At 40.1% G+C, this 15,412-nt stretch overlaps 2 protein-coding genes across 10 annotated transcripts in view; one reads left to right on the top strand and one right to left on the bottom strand.

The window, feature by feature from the left end:
- The window catches only part of RAB27B (RAB27B, member RAS oncogene family), a 64,635-nt gene extending 53,886 nt beyond the window's left edge, over nt 1-10,749 (top strand). For all 6 annotated transcript variants that reach the window (XM_006018860.2, XM_006018861.2, XM_025198169.1 and 3 more), the window contains one exon: nt 3,545-10,749. In XM_006018860.2, coding sequence (XP_006018922.1) covers nt 3,545-3,734 — 190 coding nt within the window. In that variant the 3' untranslated portion in view covers nt 3,735-10,749. The remainder of the gene's footprint in view (nt 1-3,544) is intronic.
- Nucleotides 10,750-14,340: 3,591 nt separating this feature from the next.
- CCDC68 (coiled-coil domain containing 68) overlaps nt 14,341-15,412 on the bottom strand; it is a 32,574-nt gene continuing 31,502 nt past the window's right edge. For 2 of the 4 annotated variants that reach the window (XM_025198160.1, XM_014517568.2), the window contains exon 11: nt 14,343-14,924. In XM_025198160.1, coding sequence (XP_025053945.1) covers nt 14,858-14,924 — 67 coding nt within the window. In that variant the 3' untranslated portion in view covers nt 14,343-14,857. Of the gene's footprint in view, nt 14,925-15,412 lie in introns of all 4 variants that reach the window. The other 2 variants (XM_014517570.2, XM_006018864.2) reach the window with 2 other exon arrangements.

Genomic DNA, 15,412 nt, shown 5'->3' on the forward strand with positions numbered 1-15,412 from the left:
CTGCTGCTTTCTCCTCTCTCTTCTCTCGCTCATCTTGTCTGCTTCTGCATGTTACATCTTTTTTTGCCTCTTTGATTTTAACTCCTTTTTCTTTCAGTTTTCCATTGTCCTCTTCCTGTCCCTTTCCTTCCTCCATTCTCTGCGTTTCCTCAGCCTCTCCATCTTCCCATATCTCCATCTTGGAGCTATGTGTGTCCTGCTCCACCACCTCCTCTTCCTTTATCACTTCTTGCCCAGCTGCTTCTGTTATCATGTCAGTGCTTGGTCCCATTCCCATCTCATGCGGTGCTTCTTCCACTGTGTGGGTTTCCATTTCCATTCTGTCTTTATCCTCCATGGGGTCTTTCTCCTCCTCATTTGCTTCTTCCATCCCTCTTACCTTGCTGGCATAGGCAGTCAGGCATCTTTTATATAGGTGTCCCTCCCTGTTGCGTACTGTGCATTTTATTTTCTCCTGGCAATCTCTGGCCCTGTGGCCTATCTCATTACATCTGTAACAGTGGGTTAATGTACAGTATGCTGCTGTGTGCCCCTCTTCCCCACACTGGCTGCATATTAGGGTTGTCCATAATACATTGCATATCCTCTTTGGGGCTCTAGCTGGATGACTGATGGCAGGTGCCTCACCCCTCCTCTGTTGAATTCATCACTTGAGGTTTACCTTCACTCTCCAGGTTCCCGTCCAAATTCTGTACTTATCTAAGACTTTCCCTGCTGTTTCCACCATTGGTACTCTCTGTTCCATCCATCTTCTTATGTCCACTTCATGTATCACCTCTAAATACATCTTTACTATTATGACTTTCTCCTGTGATTGCTCCCTGGCTAGGAACTTAATCCCCCTCAGTGCTTTGTCATCGTGTTTTTCCCTGTACAAGTCCCAGAACTCCTCATAGCCCTCTTTCTCCCAGAACGTGAATTGCCACGCTCTTCGGTTTTTGCCTGTCAGCAAGCTTGGCAATTGCTCCTGTCTTACATACAGTGTCTCAAATAATAGGTTTTTTTCCATAAAGGCATATCTGGCCACATATGTATTCCTTTGTGCCTCTTTATCAGTTAGGAGGGCCTTCACCCTGAGCTATGGGTCCCCACCATAGTCCCTTTCTCTTTCCACCCCATCTTCTCATCTTTCCACATCGGCATCCCTCACCAGTTCTTGTTGTTTCCTGTCTTCTTCCACGGGTTGCTTCAGTCCTTTAGCTCTTTCTCCTTAATTCTCTGCTTCATACCTTTCTCCCCTTGCGCTGGTTTCTTTCCATCTCAGTTCTTCTGATTCTCTGATGTTCCGCTCCTTCTTCTGATTGTTCTCCGCCATCTCCAGGTCGTCGTCTTCTTCTGTCAGCTCTCTGCTTCTACCTTGTTTTAGGTGTGGCAGCTTCCATCCCTGTCACCTAGAGATTCTCTGCCAATTTTTCCATAGCTCCACTATTTCCGGTCTTTCTCATCCTGGGAAATGCAGCAGCCAGATCATGTTATTTTCCCTGCCAACATACACGTATAGACATGCCCAGTTGTTACTACACATGCCCCCATGGCGCAGTTGTTACCACATCATCATTTAGTATTTCCTTTACTGCACCGTCCTGGTGGCGCACAGTTATTTTTAGGGGCTACATTGCCATAGTGATGCACTATGGTGAGGGAGCTCATTGCTATGGCAATATAGCAACAACATCATGGTTCCTCGCTACTGTGACATAGCGTCTCATGTAGACATGCCCACTGTGCATGATATTAGTCCAGGACCAAAAGGCTCATGATTATATAGTTCATTGGTCTGGGCCCCAGCAGTCAACACTGTTTCAAGCCATAGTGACCCTGTGGTCCAGCACTGCACAATGAATATGTGTGTGTGTGTGTGTGTGTGTGTGTGTACTCCAGATACCATCCCTCCTACTGCCCCATGACCCCTACAAAGAATCCACATGCTGATTAGTCCCCCATTTGTAACTGGAACCAGGTGTTCTTGTTACAAGTCCTGGGACCCCTCAAAAATGTATATGCAGATGAAGTGCAGGGCTGCTGGTCTGCCTGTGCCCCATAGAGGGTAGGGCCACACTAATCGCATGCAGTAGCCTGACAGAGTGGGGCAACATAGCTCCTCAGCTATACAGAAGTTTGGTGATGTTTGCCAGACACTTAAGGCTGGTAAAGAAACAGGAATCACTGGAAATGGGAAAGAAAGGCACAGCTCAGCTGTTGGAGTGAAGAGAAAGTCGAAATGTATTTGATTTAGTGATTCACCACAACTTTAAAAGAGTTGGCACTGAGGGGGCTGAGCACAATGGGCATTATATCTTATTCAGGTGGGCTGCCCTAATCTATTTTTTGGCAACAAGGCAATGGTGTCAGGGCTGGTTCTGCCTCTTCTGCTGCCAGCCTGGTATTGTAGTACCTCTAGGCCATGTGCCAGTTTCCTGTGGAGGGAGCACCTGTCAGTTTTTTCTTTTTTTTTTTTTAAGGACCAAAACATAAAAAAGGTTTTCCCAATGCGGGTGATATGTTTCATGGGCATGCTCAGTATGGGCTGCATTTAGTTAACTTCATAGTTAGTTTCTTATGACTGACCACTTGCTACTTCTAGCAGCACTTCAATGATAGCCAGTCTATTTACTGGGGGGGCAGGTGGTATGCTGGTATCCAAATCTAAGACCAGGGGCTTTTTTTCCCCATGCTGATGGGGCAGGAGGGCCTTGTCTTATCTTTGAGTAAATACAGTAAATGGACAAAGCATCAATTCTCCCTGACTTGTTTCAGCAAGGCTGCATGTTGCAGCTCATAAAGAATTTGTACCAAAAGCACAAAATAAAGTGGTGGTAATATGAGGAGCAGTAGATATGTGTGTGTTGATGTGGTTCAAAAGCCACACATGTGTTTACATCATATATAGGGAGTTCAGATTTGGGGGGTTTTACTGCCAAGGGATGTCCAAGAATGAGAATACTGCATTGTCCAAGGATGAGGATACTGCAGAGAAACAGGTCTGTATCAACGTTCAGAACAGAGGATGCTTGAGATGAACAACATGTCAGAGGTTTGATGTTAAGACAGGCTTCTTGAGCAGAATTAACATCCTAAGCCTCTAACACAACTAGAAAGAATCTTTCTGGGCTCCAGGATGTCATTTAGGAATGGCAAGACTAAACCGTGCGTGGTAGTGTGTAACCTAATTTACCTACATTAGATTTTTTGTAAAAAAATCAAAGCCCTGCTCCAAACAGGAAAAGATTCTTACCATCTTATGATGGGTAAGCAATTCTGTAACTCTAGGGCTCACTGCAAATTGCCTTGAATCTCCTGACAAACATGACTGTTGTACACATCTCTATGGATTGGCCTGAGCACACCTGTGCAATAGAGACCAGGTAGGATGGAGAAGAGTTAGATAGATTTATTTTTTTTATTCCAGCATGAAAATTGTTGTGAGGCAGATGGATGGAGGGCAGGGGAGAGGGATCAATTGTCTGAGTTCTGAATGTTATTCTTAGACTCATCTCTAATTTTAAACCTCTTCCTAATGAATCTCTTAATCATCCCATGTTAGCATACCCTACTTTGAAACAAGTGCAGCTACTGGACAAAATGTGGAGAAGTCCGTGGACACACTGCTGGACTTGATAATGAAACGTATGGAACAATGTGTTGACAAGACACAAGTATCTGACACAGCAAATGGAGGAAGCTCGGGGAAGCTAGAATCAGCAAAACCAGAGGACCGAAAGTGTGCCTGCTAGACTTCACCTCTAAACTGTGAGAACCAATGAGAATATTTGACCAGAAAATGGCCAACCTACCAATATATTCAAGCCTGGATGCTCTGAGCCATGCACAGAAACAAAGTTGTCTTGTTCGGTTGGTTTTTTGTTTTCCTCCCAAGAACTGATTTGAAAACTAAAGTGTCTCTCTCCCTTTCTGTGAAGCTTCTGTGCTGGAATAAGTCATTCCTAATATGGTGCCATCCTCATAAAACCATTCCCCACAAAATCCTCTTTGTTTCACATAGTCAGGCTAATGAATGTAAAAAGAGGTTTTCTTTCTTTAGAAGGGTGAAGGATGCTATTTTTTCCATAAATTGCATATAGAGGTTAAAAGAGAAGTTGATGTTCTTAAAGGTCTGAGTGGTTCTTCTTCAATTTCTGTTTCTGTAAACCAACTTGTTTTAAACCAGGGACCATGCATATGCTAAAATGGAGGCACAAGTACAGAGAATCACACGTGGCTTATTAAGAACGATCGTGTTACTTATACAGAGTAAGCAGTGCTGCGAAGCTTCCTTGGCTGAGTATGAGGAGTCGGGGCTTTATTTTAATCAAGGAATTTTGCAACATTATTTGTGTTGCTAGGAATTCAAGCAAGGATTGAGTTAGGAGTCGGGGAGACAGTGCTTTAAATAATTCTAGAGCTACAGGGAAAGTAGCAAAACTTATTTATGGATGAGGATAGAGAGAACAGATTTTGTGGAGTGTCTTGCAAATTTCACCATAAGCAAAAACACTTCTCTAGTAAGAAAAATATCATGTTTGCCAGATAACAGGCTGTGCGTTCCAGCTGGGGTGTAAAGAAGGGAACTCATGAATGTTTTCACATATCTTCAAGTTGAAATTTCTGTGGCACTCGCACACATTTCTAAATGTGTTCACTAACCGTTTGAGGTTTTGCGTCCTGCCACCATTTTGTGCCATTGGTGCACTTGGTTTCCCATAGAGCACAACTTCCTCATCCACAAACCAGAGTAGAAAGTGGCCCGCTCCTAAAACATTGCAAACTGAGGATTTGCACTGTCAAACTACCAAAAAATCATGTTATGCCCAATATAAATGTGTTGCAGGTATCTTTCCAGAGATGCCATAGAAGCAAATAAGAGAGGCACACTAAAAAGAATGAACATTTTATATTGTATATCGATGTACTAGTGTGTGGAAGTGAGGAAGCTCTGATATAATAGTACATGTCTCATCAAAGCTGTCGTCCATTTAGGAGCAAAGCGTTTAAGAAAATATTTACAATTCCCATGCTGTTGTAGGTTGCTATAAAATTGAAATCCCATTAAACCATCTGGTTTAGTGTGCTTTTCTCCCATTAGAGAAGCTGCTGTTCTTACATTGCATAGTTAAGGATTTAGCAGCAGGATTGTTAAGATCACATGAATGTGCACTTCCAGCTACTTATAAGAGAAACCACTCCAGGAAAAAGTATTGCACAGAAGGTCTCTATTAAAAAGCAAAACTAAATTGATTAGGTTGGGGAAGATGATGGAAAGAATACAGACTTCTGTTTATTTATATTTTAAGCAGTGTAAGGCTTTTGGTCTCAGCTTTTTGAAGTGCTTTGATTCGCAGTCAGATAAACTTCACAGGTGGCAAGCCCAGAACTGTTTCAGTATTTTTTCCAAATATTGAGGGTTTACCAGCTGCTCTGATGAATGGACAGCACACTTCCTACCCACCTCTTTCAGTGATGCTAACTGAACAATTCGGCATATGAGCAGGGCAGATGGTATGATAGAAGAACAGGTCCATTTTGTGTGCTACCAAATAGCCACTATTAACAAGGTAGAGGAACAAGTTAATTTAGTGCTAAAGGCAGATGCTGTACAGTAACCTAAAATTCTCATGCACCTTCTTTAAAGCCCACAAACTTCAATAGATACAAAGGCTTCATAGCCAAAAATGGTACCGCTTAAACATTGAGTCCAATCCCATGACGTATACCTTGATATACTGCATGCTTATTTCAGAGATTCTTAATATTAATACTCTTAATAAAGAATTTTAAAACCTAAACATTCGTAATATTATGATGGTCTTTTGGAACTGGGAATTTCCTGTCTTCAATTCTTTGGAATCCCCTTGGGATTCAGTATTTTAATTTATATCATCGAGGTTTGCCCCTTTAAAAAGGATGAGGAACATGGCTGAGAATGCTGTGCTATAGACTTTCACTAGAAAGCCAGTGCTTCCTAAAGCAACTTAAGGTATCTAGACTTGTTACAGGGGTGACATGTCAGTAGCTTGGAGCAGTAAGGCAGGAAGGTGACTGCATGCAAAGCTGTGAGTAGTTCATCCCCCAAACCTAGTGTCTTTCCATAAAAGCTTAATGATGCAAAATAGTTGCTGTTTGGCTCCTTGCAAGTTTTCAGACCTGCATTGCCAAAAAAAGTTGACTTTCATACCTGTGCTGTTTTAGAGCAGGGCCCTAGTAATCAACCCAATGAATTTATCAGAAGTGAAAGGCTGATTCATGATCCGTTAGTTCCCTAGGGACACCAGTTTGAAGCTGTACTGTTTTGAGGATGGAGCTTGCTTAGAGTAAGTAATCTTAGTCAACTCCTTAATTAGGGCACACGGGCTATGTTAGAGCACGTAAACTATCACAGCCTCTACAGCCTGGTCATAATGATACCTGCTAATCCAACCAGCCCAGATTTTACTTTGACTTGGTGAAAGAGGAGAAGAAAGTGAGAGTATGTTATTAGCACAGAGGAGCTGTCACCAAACCAGTGTTTCGAGGAGAGGTGAAGATTAAAAATATGTGCCACACCCAGGTGTAAATATACAGGCTAAACACTGTCTATTAAAGGTTGTTAAAGAATTTAGCTGGTATATCACACACCCTTCATGTTCCCTGCAAGCACCCTTATTAGGTTTGTAATCTCATGTGGAACTTGCTGGCATGGCTGGCTCTATGGAGAAGGCTAGTGCATTCACCTAAAAAGCCTTTTGGACTTGATCTAAGTACTGAGTAGATGCCATCCCCACTTACCTCAACAGGTGACTTGGAAGCTCAGCATCTCTCAGGGTTACCGCTGGTCTTTTTAAAGAAAACGTATTTCCATTATAGCAGATGGGAAAGCTCCAATGGCTTAAGGTGTCCTGACTATTAATGAGAGCTTCAGTAAGTCGGACGCTAGTAGGATAAGTTAGTTTCCAAATGCAGTCTTACTCTTGACTTGCTGTGCTTGTATACAAAAGAACTGTAATATAGTGAAGTTTTAACATGCTGCCCCAGGTTCACACCTGAATGACTTTAGTTTGTAGGGTTTGTCTTCAGTTGCATTGTAACAAGTAGCTGGCTGTACACAGATCCCATCATGTCATTTTTCAGGACCAATAATTTGCCCTACATTTTCAGCTCAGGTATGTGTCGCTGGTTGTGACTCATTGGAAACTAACTGATGCACAAACAAGCTCTGCAGTACATTTGAGTCATTAGTATAGTTCGATTTTTCCATATGTATTCTGGTGAAACAAATAGAGCTCTCTGCCTTGCCACAACGCTCTTATTTACCACTGCAGACTCTTAAATCTGCATTCTGACCGGCTCAGTCTACAGATGGCAGACTCACAGCTATAGCTACAGCTACCGTTTGCACAGCCTGTTATCTTGCTTCACATTTTTCATAGCATTTCACTTTAGCATGCTCTTTCTTTCAAATTCGTCCAGGACCAAATTTTCAAAATGAATTTACTTTCATGTAACACTTCCAGCAAGAAGCGATCACTTCCTTCAAAGTCAACCAGACCTGGTATTTTAATTTTACTGTTGCACAAGTTGTTTGGTATATAAGTTGATATAAAGGTAAACATTTGCTTTCAAGTACTAATGCATCTTGGATACAAGCCTACTAAATGTCCCAAGAGAGCTTTAGAAAACAAACTCCTGCAGTATCTTTATATGTGCTTATACTGAAGTACTTTAATGTCTGTCTCTGCTGTCTGCTTCTGCTATCTGTTCTTTGAAATGAGTCTGCATCCTGATCTTTCTCTCTCGGTGGTTTCTCAAGGTCTTTTTGTCCCCAAACAATGTGCCTTTCCTCCAGAATTTCCATCCTTCATTCACCTTTTGCAGCACTTCTCTACATTAGTGTTTATTTGAGTTGGTAGTTCATACATGGTGCTATGCATGAGCCAAACCTGAGCTTGGTCACTTCTGAATCAAGTCATGAGATGTATTTCCTAATGTGACAGAAGTGCCAATCCTGTGTAGCTGTGGTTTTGCAAGAACACTGTCACTGGGTGAAGAACGCTGTTTGTTTTTGTTGGGTTTTTTGGGTTTTTTTTTTTTTTTCAGTTAGCATGTTTTAAACTTTCCTCTCAACCTGTGGTCTGGGGCTTCATAGAAATCGAGGATAATGAATACCTTTGGTCTTGTATCGGGTTTCTTGTTCAGCTCCTTTCATACTATGTTAACTGTAAAAGTGGTAGGATATCGTCCGTCTCTTCTGTAACTCTGAAAGTAGTAGTGCATTATTTTCTTCCTAATCAGGTGTTTTGTCCTTCTAAAATGAATGTAAAACATGACATTGCTTAATACAAGCAACCACAGTATTATATTTTAAAACAGGAAAATAATCATAAAGATATTAAGTATTTAAATTGTTTTTAACACCCTACTCCCCAGTCTTCAACTCCAGACAGAGGTGTCATTGTAGGTAAGCACACTACCATATCAACCTGGTAAATGCACTTGTCTTGCCAATGTTAGTTTAAAGGTTACAGCTCCACTGTTTCAGAAGCTGCTTTATGAAAATGTAAGCTGCCATTTTGGTCAATGATATGCATAGGGGGCACAATTTTTTTCACCTTGAAGCTCAGTATCTTTCAACTCAAGTTAGCCTTTTTTCTGGTTTTCAACATAAACATCCTTTGCTGGCTCTAAATTAGCCTTTCTTACATCTTGTCCATACAGTAATAATATTCCAACTGTACCTGTAGCAAAACAAAGGAATGCCCTGGTGTTTTTCTATTGGTTATATTAAAAACTTCTCTTTAAATCTAGAAATCACTTCTGTAGGTAATTTAATAGACCTTTTTTATATGTGGGGCATGTCTCAGATGCCTGTGACCAAAAGTTGTTTAAAGCATTCAGTGTCTCGTTTGTAATTCTTTTCTCCAAGGTGCCAAACAGGCCAATATGCCATTTATACCCCAAACTTAAGGGCTGAGGAAGGGTTTGGTTGTTGCAAAGGTTCTTGAGTGCAGACTTCAGTGGAGTTGAATCTCTGTCCCTGTGGCAGTAGTACTGATCCATAATGTAGACCAACATGCCCAAGTTACCCAGCTTAACAACTTATTTTAAGCTTACATACTTTGCTGGAGCAAGTCTTCAAGTACTTCTGTGGAGAAGAGGTTTTGTCAGGGTAGATTAACTATAGTTCAGATGTCCTTCTGAAAATGTAACTGCATAGAAAATACTTCCATTAACAGGCATTTTTACTGTCCAGCATCTATTGAGAATGGGAGGGCGTTGCCAAAAGTGTATTCATTATTTTGCCTTGCATTCATGCAACCATCAGCATGTGCTTTCCAGCAGTGTCTAGAGAGCATAGCCAGTCACTGGTATATGTACACAATAGCATTGTCAGTCCTAAAGTGTTGTTGGATTAAGCTGCTTTTTAAGAAGCCAATACAAAATCATACTTCTGCCTTTTATAATTTTTATACATTAGTTTTCATGATCATTTTTAAGTTTCCACCTCAAGCCTGCAAGGCATCTGTCTCCCTGGTTTTCCATGCCAATTTTCTTGTTCTAATTCTTACATTTTTGACAAATATATTAACACAGAAAATAAAACTTATACTGTATGATGTGAAGAATCTTGGTCTAAGGTCATTGTTGATCTGTCCAGACAGCAAATTAGATGTTCATTTTGTGTCTCAAGAACATCTGTGCATCTCATACTGAAGAGCATAGGATCTTAGAAAAGACACCAGGTCTAAAGTCCTTTTTGGGTTGCAAATAGCCTGACTTTGTCTTTGAAAAAGAACCTGAATATAGATCATATTCATTATATAATTCCATAGATATTGAAAGATTTTTTCAAATGCAGAGGGACTTATTTTTTAGGAAAGTAGGGATGGCTTTTTCTAAACCTGGGAAAAGGAATGTTTCGGAAAGCCCTGCAACTCTTCCCATATTTTGACATTAGCTGTCCATCTCAAATAGAAGAGACTGGCATTATGGATACTGCATACCAAAAAACTGCAATTTAGTCGCATGCACTATATATTTGAGAGCAATCGCCATTTGCTGTATTGGTAATCTTAGAAAATTGCCTTAGAACTATTTTTGTGAAGGCTGAATCTATTTAAATGTTTTGATTAATTTATAGAAAACCTATCAAATGATGTATCTTAGATTTTAGATGATACAAATAGGCCATATGTCATAATGTGAGAAAAGATGTATAATAGATATTTTGATACCTACTTAATAGCAAATATTTGGGAATTTGTCAAAGTCGAGGCTTCATTTCTGAGAAACACTATGTAATGTTTCACCAACAAATCTCTTGATCAGCATTCAGCCTCCTGAACCAAAACATACATTTAGAGCTGTATTTTTACTAGGAATCAAACCTAGCTGTGAACTACGTTTTGCTGTAAATAGCATTTTTCCTAGGAGAAAGTTTGTGGCAGGTGTTCGTCCTCATTGTCCTACTTAGATTACCTACGAAGTATGACAAAAAAAAATGTACTAACAGTGTTTTTTCCTGGGGCATAACTGCACATCCATGTTAACTGCGGTTTCTTCCAGGGACAACCCTATCAGGCTGTGCGCTCTCCCTAGTTACCTACTGGCAGAGGAACAGCAAGGCAGCTTAGAAGGGCTACATGTGTAAAGGGCTGTGCCCCTCCTGTTTTGATTCAAACCTGGGACAATCACAACCAGCTTAGATGAGATGTCTATTTACAGCCTTATGCAACATTTCATAAGTAATACAAAATACTATTTTTCCCAGAGGAATCTCTTACCTCCAGTGGTACCACACTCGAAGAACCCTGACAATTGGAAAGTTAAAGATGGGTGACCATTACTTTGTTACGGTCACAAAACACTATAGACAGTCCAGACCTTGTTCTAATTTTTTTTCAAAATTCTATTTCTATTTTTTAAAAAAACACTGTAACTCCAAAGACGTCATGTGAATGAAGTGAAATCTCATCCAAAGACCAGGGTTATTGGCAACAGGAATCTTCATAGCTACTTTCCTGTTAAGCGTGTACCCCTTGTTCACACCATGCCTCCACTATTCCAATTTAAGACAACTTGGGACAGGAAGCTAAGTTGTCAACTTGGAGTTATCCTCCTTGGGGGTGAAACAGATCTGTTTTTTAGATATTTTTTCCCCATCTCATTTCTTACCTATTTCAAGAGAATACCCATGGTAATTTATTCTGTGCTTTTATTTCATAGTGATCTAACTAAAAATTATACCCTAAAGTTGTCAATCATCATTGTGCAATAGGGCTTAATGTACATACTGTATATTAAGAGATGCCTATATCTTACTGGACTTATTTATGGAAGTTAAATTGTACCGCTTCAGTTTTAAGATATCCATCTTTTAAGCAAACACTAAATGTTTACTGTATGAATTACCTTTTTAAATGTTTCACTCTTCAGCATGGTTTTTGTTTTGTCTTCTCAACAGATCTGTAAGTGTTATGCCTAGTGATATGAATGTGATTTAAACTCTTGAACATAGCATTTTTATTATATATGCCCCTTGATATACTGTGGTGCCTGCATAACAATATTAATGTCATTATTTTGTTGTACCAAGTACCTGTGGCTTCAAAATATATTGTTGAATGATTCACTGGTGTCTGGGTTTGTATCATATGGTCAAGGAATGTAATCCTGTGATTCAGTTTCTGCACTTTTTTCTTTTCAAAATAAAAATACATTTTTAATCAGTTGTGTTAGCTGTGTGTGTTTGCAGAGAGGGCAACAAAAGTTGCTCTGCAAATAGAAGGATGGTATGACGAGTGTTTGCAATAGAGCAGTTCCTTGTGTAGGATGACCAAGTGGAGAATCGTTGTTATGTGCAGATGGGGGTTGGGGGGACAGGATGAGTAGATCTCTACACATGCTGGACTCATTCAATATAGCAAGTCCTGATTTTGGCTCTAATGCTTATGCCAGATGGAACGGTTAGTCTAAACTGTTAGGTTGATGGGTCACTGAAAATTGATTTAGTACTGTACAACATGCCCCATTTTGAAACAGCATTGTGATCTTGAAGGCTTGTCTACTAACAATAGTACACCATTTCTATGCTACAGAGGGCTGATCAGATTGCCAAAAACTGCCTTCTGAAGGCAGTTGAATTTTCTGCCAAAAATCTCCTTTTACAATGAAGGAACAGCTTAGTAAGGAATGTACAAGGTGCCAATTGTGAAGCATTTCAATAGGAAGGAAAGTAGTTCAGAATTTGTCTCTGCTAATGAATACGTAGTAAAGTAGGGTCCCATGCATATTACCTTTATGTTAGAAAACCATCCTTTCTGAACTGCTAAAAATCTATCACTTTTGAAGCAGGATTTTTTTTCTGGGGTTGTCAGATTTGGTTTTAACAGCTCTTTAACTGGTGACTTAAGTTGGCAGAAGTTGTAATACAGCTAGCAATTTAAAACTTAAAACACTTCTTTTGAAAAAGGTATCATAATTATATAGTACAAATATAATAGTGCCATAGTCTATCCCTGCCCTTTAAAATATACCTAACCATGCATAGCAATGTGAACAGGTAGTTGCATGCTAGGTAGATCCTAAGTTTTATTTATATCTTTCAATGGCTAATCCTAAAATGAGAAAGCACGTGAATGTTGCATCTTGAGTTGCACAGGAGACAGACTGGCTTGAAATTGTATGCGTTTTAACATGATTATCTGATATTTGCACTTTTCTTTTAAATTAATGCATCTCCCATTAAACTGCTGTTTACAAACCAGTTCTGAGTAATGGCATTAGTATGTTCTTCCCCTTCACTTGGCTGGAGTAGTCTACAGAGGGCAGTATGAGAACAGAACTTACTTGGGGATAGACAACTTTGTGTGCTGTAGGATATACAACCTTGTGTGCTGTTTTCATAACATATGTTTTTACTGAGTTCAAATTTAGAGGGCTTAATAAAAAAAAAAAAAGTTTGTGATCTACCTAGCCATGCTTTCTCTCCTGTTTAAAAACCCTGCTACCTACTGGGCCACAGAAAGACATCTTGGGGCTGGATTACCCCAGTACTGAACTGGTGCTTCCTAAAGCTGTACTCAATCTTGTACAAGTTTGAGAACAACATGCCAGAGGAAAAAGAGAGATGTTTCCAGAGAGGATGGCTTTCTCTGGGATCATTCGTAGAGCATTGCTGCCCTTCTGGATCAGAGAGGTAAGCATAAACTGATGGGAGTAGATAGTGCCACGGACTTAGAATGACAAGCAGCGGTAGCAAGAAGATCTATGTCAAGCTGACCATCATTGCTCTAGAGGCAGTTTGCCAACACCAGCATTTTCATGAACAGTTGGCAATAGCTATTTGGAAATTAGCAATACCTGGTAGCCTCAGGTCGGTGACTTGTTGAGCATGGAGAAATCCATGGCTATGTTACGGTCAAGCATGCCCTCAGTGGCACAATTCCCAGACTACCAGTGTTCCTCAGGCTCTCCAGTTCCTGAGAGGTCATTGCCAGATTTCCCAATATGGGGTTTCTGAATTGCATCAGGCTATCCATGGCATGCATATTGCCATCCTGTATGCAGTGAACTGGGGTATGGAGTATACTACCTAAAAGGGGATTCGTTTTCATTGAGCTGTACAGCATTGTGGACTTGATCCAATTTTGGTATATAGTTCTAGGTCCATGAGTCAGGTCTTTCAGATCTGAAGTCTCTTCCTAATGATGCAGAGAGAGTTGGGTGTATAGGATTAGGGTCTAAAATTCATGCTGACAACCTGACTCTGCATAAATTTTATACCCCAATTCTACATACTCAGCTCTCTCCATTTAGAAAACAGAAAATTATGTGCCTTGACTTGTGTTTATAAGTTCCTCTTCCAGAGCTGGTACCTAACTTGCAGGCATGTGAACACTTACAACCGCCTAAGTCTCTCTGTAAATTTTACCACAAATCCTGGCAAATCATATAAGCAATTAAGCTAATCCCCTAAAGGGCCAACTGTACTAATATTAGGTAGTATAAATTATCTTCTTCATATTTCATTGTAGCTACACAGAGGTACTGCAATCAGTATCATAGCGTACTTTTTGAAAAGAACTGGCCAGTATGATAGAGGGTAGGGCTTTGCTTGGTCTAAAATGGATTAGAGTCACAAGCAGACATGTCTTCTTGTCTTCCAGTGCCGAAATAAACATGCACAGATCATGATGCTGGCCTTGAAACTGTTAGACAAAGCTAACAAATGACTGCCCCAAAACCACTGTCTCCTAGAGAAATAAAAATCCTACTGTAACATTTTCATTGCTGAAGTTATTAAAGAGCTTGTCGCATCTAAAATTTAGATTACAATACCACGATTAGAAAATTGGACAAATATATAGTTTATTAAATATACCTTTACATTATCAAATTTGCAGTATGAATTTTTAAAATCTACTGGCCAAAGTTACACTAGAAAATTATACTAAAATATGGTAAACAGAATAGTCTCTGTATGCAGTTATGAATGTTTTACTTTGATATCCTCTCAATATACTTCTAAAGGATGTCAAGATGATTCACAGCACGTTTGTTAAAAAGTCGGTCTTTTATAGTAAAAAGTGGGGAAGATAATGCATTTCCCCCCTCAAGAATGGCCTCTGGCTGTTCCTGTCTTGTGGCTAAACATCATCTATATTGTTTCTTTAGGTCTTGCCATACTTCCAGATGTGCATATTCATTTTAATGCAACTATAGGGCCACTTCTGCATAAGCACCATTGCAAGCATTTTGAGTGTTCATGATGCCATGTTTATAACAAGGGGCCTTAGATGATAATGTCAACTCTGTTCAATCTGATTCTGAGACACACAAAGAAAGGTCCCTATGACTAAGATAAAAGAGGACAACAGTTTGTCATCTAGCCATTTTGCTTCTGTAGACTAGCTACCATCATGTAGGGTGACAACCCAGCGATCCTGGTTGAGCTGCAAGATAAAGACAAAGATGATTGTAAGCATTTGAGCCAGCAAGTCTGGAAACAGATGTCGTTTTTGTGTGGTCATAACATTTTTTATGGTGGCACAAAATTAAAGTAAACAGATGTCCATTCCCTTTGTCATGCCACAAATGCTCACATTTGTGTCTGTGACAAAGAAGTAGTATGAATTTGTGCCTTTATTTTCTGGCAAACATCTGCTTGTTTTAAGGCAGGAAAGTGCATGCAGCCTGGAGCTGCCTATGCTCTCCAGCCACCCCAGGCAGGTGCCCCTGGAGCCTGATCCTGCACACCCAAGCTCCCACATTTGCAGTGGTATGCCCCAACTGTTGTTCCACTGAAGCCCTGGGAGTGGCAGTGGCCTGACGCCGCAGGACAATGGGCAGCATCTATTTTGTCTAATGAAATGGATCAGCTATGCCAGGACCCATCCCTAATTGCATTAATTATTCATATTTTGATGTTTGAAGAGAGAGT

Source organism: Alligator sinensis, unplaced genomic scaffold (genome assembly GCF_000455745.1).
Source record: "Alligator sinensis unplaced genomic scaffold, ASM45574v1 scaffold701_1, whole genome shotgun sequence".
Taxonomy (NCBI): domain Eukaryota; kingdom Metazoa; phylum Chordata; order Crocodylia; family Alligatoridae; genus Alligator; species Alligator sinensis.